This window comes from Palaemon carinicauda, chromosome 26 (assembly GCF_036898095.1).
Source record: "Palaemon carinicauda isolate YSFRI2023 chromosome 26, ASM3689809v2, whole genome shotgun sequence".
Lineage (NCBI taxonomy): Eukaryota > Metazoa > Arthropoda > Malacostraca > Decapoda > Palaemonidae > Palaemon > Palaemon carinicauda.
In genome coordinates this window covers 59,063,448-59,067,921 of record NC_090750.1, presented here as the reverse complement: position 1 = coordinate 59,067,921, position 4,474 = coordinate 59,063,448, and the positions used below count along the sequence as shown (strand labels likewise).

Here is a 4,474-nt window from a genome sequence, read left to right as displayed (position 1 = left end):
GCCAGGTGTCAAAGACATTTGGACCTATGGTACAAGTGTTGCGTGAGTTTCCACATAATATTTTAGATATAAGTAAGACGAATCAAAATATCAAAAGAGACTTGTTGAAAATTACGAGACTTGCATACTACAAGTTATTAATTGTAGACTATATACCAGCAGTTTAAAAGTGGATTAGTTATATTATTTCAATATTTTGGGTATCTGGCAACTGCCTGGGAATCTGGGCGTAGCTAGCATTATTCTAAATTCCGTGTCATTTTGGGTGAGTTGGAACTAATTCCGTGTATATATATCAGGGGTCATCCTACTTGTCTTCACTTCACTCAACGCCGTTGAAAGAAACATTACCTTTTTCTCGACGTGAAGACAGCTACTGCCACAAAGATGAAGTGAGTAATTTCTATGGTTATTTTATAGTGAGATCAATGTGTAGTGAAATCTAGTTTGGACTCGATTTGAGCTTCTACAACGTTAACTACGCTTTGAGAAGTCCAAAATCGTCGTCTATAACACCACATGAAACATGTACCCATTTCAGGGCCTCTACAAACTTTGCAGAGCCTCCAAGAGGTTCAAATCAATGTTTAGAACGCTTCCAGAAGGCTGAAATCACTCTGTGAATAGCTTAATCAGTGTTACTGTAACAGAATTTTTCTAAAAATTCTGATGGTGTACCCTTTTAAACACCGAGTTAGGTAGTGACTAGTTTCTAAGTTGTTTTAGAGAGTAAATTAACTAAATTTGTCACTATATTGATATCTTTTTTTAATAATCTCTGCTAGTGGACCCCTTCAAACACTGAGTTAGGTAGTGATTATTTTCTAAGTTGTTGTAGAGAGTAAAATAACTAAATTTGTCACTATAATGATATTTCGTTTTTTAATAAACTCTTCTGGTGCACCTTCTTAAACACTGCGTTAGCTAGTGATTATTTTCTAAGTTGTTGTAGAGACTAAAATATCTAAATTTGTCCCTTTAATGATATATATATATATATTTTTTAATAATCTCTGCTAGTGTACCCTTTCAAACACTGAGTTAGGTAGTGATTATTTTCTAAGTTGTTGTAGAGAGTAAAATAACTCAATTTGTCACTATATTGATAATCCTTTTTTTTAATAATCTGTGCTAGTGCACCCTTTTAAACATTGAGTTAGGTATTGACTAGTTTCTAAGTTGTTGAGTGTAAATTAGCTTAATGATATATATTTTTTATCAATTATCTCTGCTGGTGTACCCTTTTAAACACTGAGATAGACAGAGATTAGTTTTTAAGTTGTTCTAGAGTGTAGAATAACTAAATGATATATATATATATATATATATATATATATATATATATATATATATATATATATATATATAAATATTTAATAATCTCTGCTAGTGCACCCTTTTAAACACTAAGTTATAGAGTGATTAGTTTGTTGTAGAGTGTAAAATAACCAAATGATATTTATTTATTTTTGTTTTTTTTACTAATCTCTGCTGGTGCACCATTTTGAACACCGAGTTATATAGTGATTAGTTTCCAAGTTGTTGTAGTGTGTAAAATAACTAAATTTGCCACTAAATCTACCTCAAGAAACATGTAATTGATAACAACAAATCAACCTCACAGACTTCACATTTTTAGATACACATCTTTCCATCAGTTATCTATGAGCCATAGAGGCTTCTGATATTACAAAATTAATAAAAATTGCCGAGAGCTCCATGACTGGTGAAGGCCAGACTATAGTCCATTTCTTTTTAGTGAGGCAGATTTGCACCGACTCGCAGGGGTGCCCTTTTAGCTCGGAAAAGTTTCCTGAACGCTGATTGGTTAGAATTATCTTGTCCAACCAATCATCGATCAGGAAACTTTTCCCAGCTAAAAGGGCACCTCTGCGAGTCGGTGCAAATATGCCTCGATAAAAGAAATGGACTATAGTTAGTTTCTCTGGTCGCTGCAACCACACTATCCTTGTGAGCTAAGGATAGGGGGTTTGGGGGAGCCTATAGGTCTATCTGCTGAGTCATCAGCGACAATTGCCTGGCCCTCCTTGGTCCTAGCATGGATGGAGAGGGGGGCTTGGGTGCTGATAATATGTATGTATATGTGGTTAGTCTCTTAAGGGATATCCTGCTCGATAGGGCAATGTCACTGTCCCTTACCTCTGCCATTCATGAGTGGCATTTAAACCTTCAACAATTAAGACTTACGTGGAGTAGAAGTCAAGTGTTTAAACACAGCAAATCTAAAATTTAAATTAACTTATCTGATTAATATTCAGTCCTGCATAATGTCTTATTAGTGAAAGGAGGTTTTAATTCGTGAATAGAAAAACGGTGGAGGATTTAGTGAAAAGAAATTATTATTATTATTATTATTATTATTATTATTATTATTATTATTATTATTCATAACGTCAACACATTCCCACTGAGTTAGATAGATATATAAGCTTACAGCCGAGTATCTACAAGTGACTCTATATATATATATATATATATATATATATATATATATATATATATATATATATATATGTATATATATATATATATATATATATATATATATACATATATATATATATATATATATATATATATATATATATATACATATATATATATATATATATATATATGTATATATATATATATATATATATATATATATATATATATTTATATATACTATAATATTCATATATATATATATATATATATATATATATATATATATGTATATATATATATATATATATGTATAACTATGTGGCGAGATTAAAAAATACATGAACTTTTCCTTACTAAAAAGAAAATATTAATAATCCTAATTAATTCGAATCCTTTATTAATTTCAGGTTCGCTATTGTGCTGTTGGGTCTTCTAGCTGTTATTGGGGGATCCTACGCCATTCCTGCCGTACCAGGATCTGAACAAATTGCACAGAAAGATGGGTAAGGATTCGAAACTGTTTTTATTATTATTATTATTATTATTATTACTATTATTATTATTATTATTATTATTATTATTATTATTATTATTACTTACTAAGCTACAACCATATTTGGAAAAGCAGGATATGCTTTAAGCCCAGGGTCTCCAATATGGAAAAAAATAGCCCAGTGACGAAAGGAAACATGGCAGAATAAAGTATCTTAAGAACAGTAACAACATTAAAATAGATATTATGAAGACGTTTGTGTTTTGGGTGATGTATCATTATATTAGGTAAGGAATTCTAATACCATAAGAGAAATATATATGTGTGTGTATATATATATATATATATATATGTATGTATATATATATATGCATATATATATTATATATATATGTGTATATATATATATATATATATATATATATATATATATATATATTTGAATATATATTTTATATACATAAATATATATATATATATATATATATATATATATATATATATATATATATATATATATACATATATATATGTATATATATATATATATATATATATATATATATATATATATAAACTGTAAATATATGTATATATATATATATATATATATATATATATATATATACAAATATACATACACATATATATATATATATATATATATATATATATATATATATATATATATATTTATATATATATATATACATATATATATATATCAATAGGTTTAAGCATCATTTCAGCTAAATTACTTTAGGGATTTTCCTTCTAAATAAGAAAAGGAATTTTGATTAAACCAAGAGGACCGGGTTTCAGCTATGGTGACTATCACAGAGAGAGAGAGAGAGAGAGAGAGAGAGAGAGAGAGAGAGAGATTTGAACTACATTCTCTCAATGGGTTCATTTGAATAAATCTGATTAAATAATATTGATTTTTAAACACTATTTTGGAGAACTTCTGTTAATTGTAATGCTATAAATTTTCACTATCTTTTTCTCAGCCAAACTGCAGACATAACAACTGATGATGATACTGAAATCTTTGATGATGATGATGATGATGAGGATGATGAAGATGACGAAGATGATGAGGATGATGATGATGACGAAGATGATGAGGATGATGATGATGACGAAGATGATGAGGATGATGATGATGATGATGAAGATGATGATGATGATGAAGATAGTGATGAAGATGAAGATGAAGATAGTTTTGAAGATGATGATGAATAAGATGATAATAATTCGCATAGATCAGCTTAATTATTATCTTAAAATTGTTCATCTTGAGCATTATATCATATATCCCTTTTTGATCAGTCATGATTAGAAAGACCAATGACTATAATTATTGCAATTTTTCTCAATCAGAGAAATCAAGTTAATATTGTAATGCAGCAATAAAGATATATAAAGAATATATAAATCATATTTATTTACTAATTCATCTTTAATATATTAGAAATCATTATATATGATGTATACTATTCAGGCAAAATACGAAAATATAAGGTGCTTGGA

At 28.2% G+C, this 4,474-nt stretch overlaps 1 protein-coding gene across 1 annotated transcript; it reads left to right on the top strand.

The window, feature by feature from the left end:
• Nucleotides 1-253: 253 nt before the first annotated feature.
• On the top strand, nucleotides 254-4,372 carry LOC137620177 (nucleolar transcription factor 1-B-like). Its single transcript, XM_068350421.1, has 3 exons — nucleotides 254-392; nucleotides 2,859-2,954; nucleotides 3,952-4,372. The coding sequence occupies exons 1-3, from the start codon at nucleotides 388-390 to the stop codon at nucleotides 4,184-4,186; spliced, it is 336 nt and encodes a 111-aa protein (XP_068206522.1). The 5' UTR covers nucleotides 254-387; the 3' UTR covers nucleotides 4,187-4,372.
• The last annotated feature ends 102 nt before the right edge of the window (nucleotides 4,373-4,474 follow it).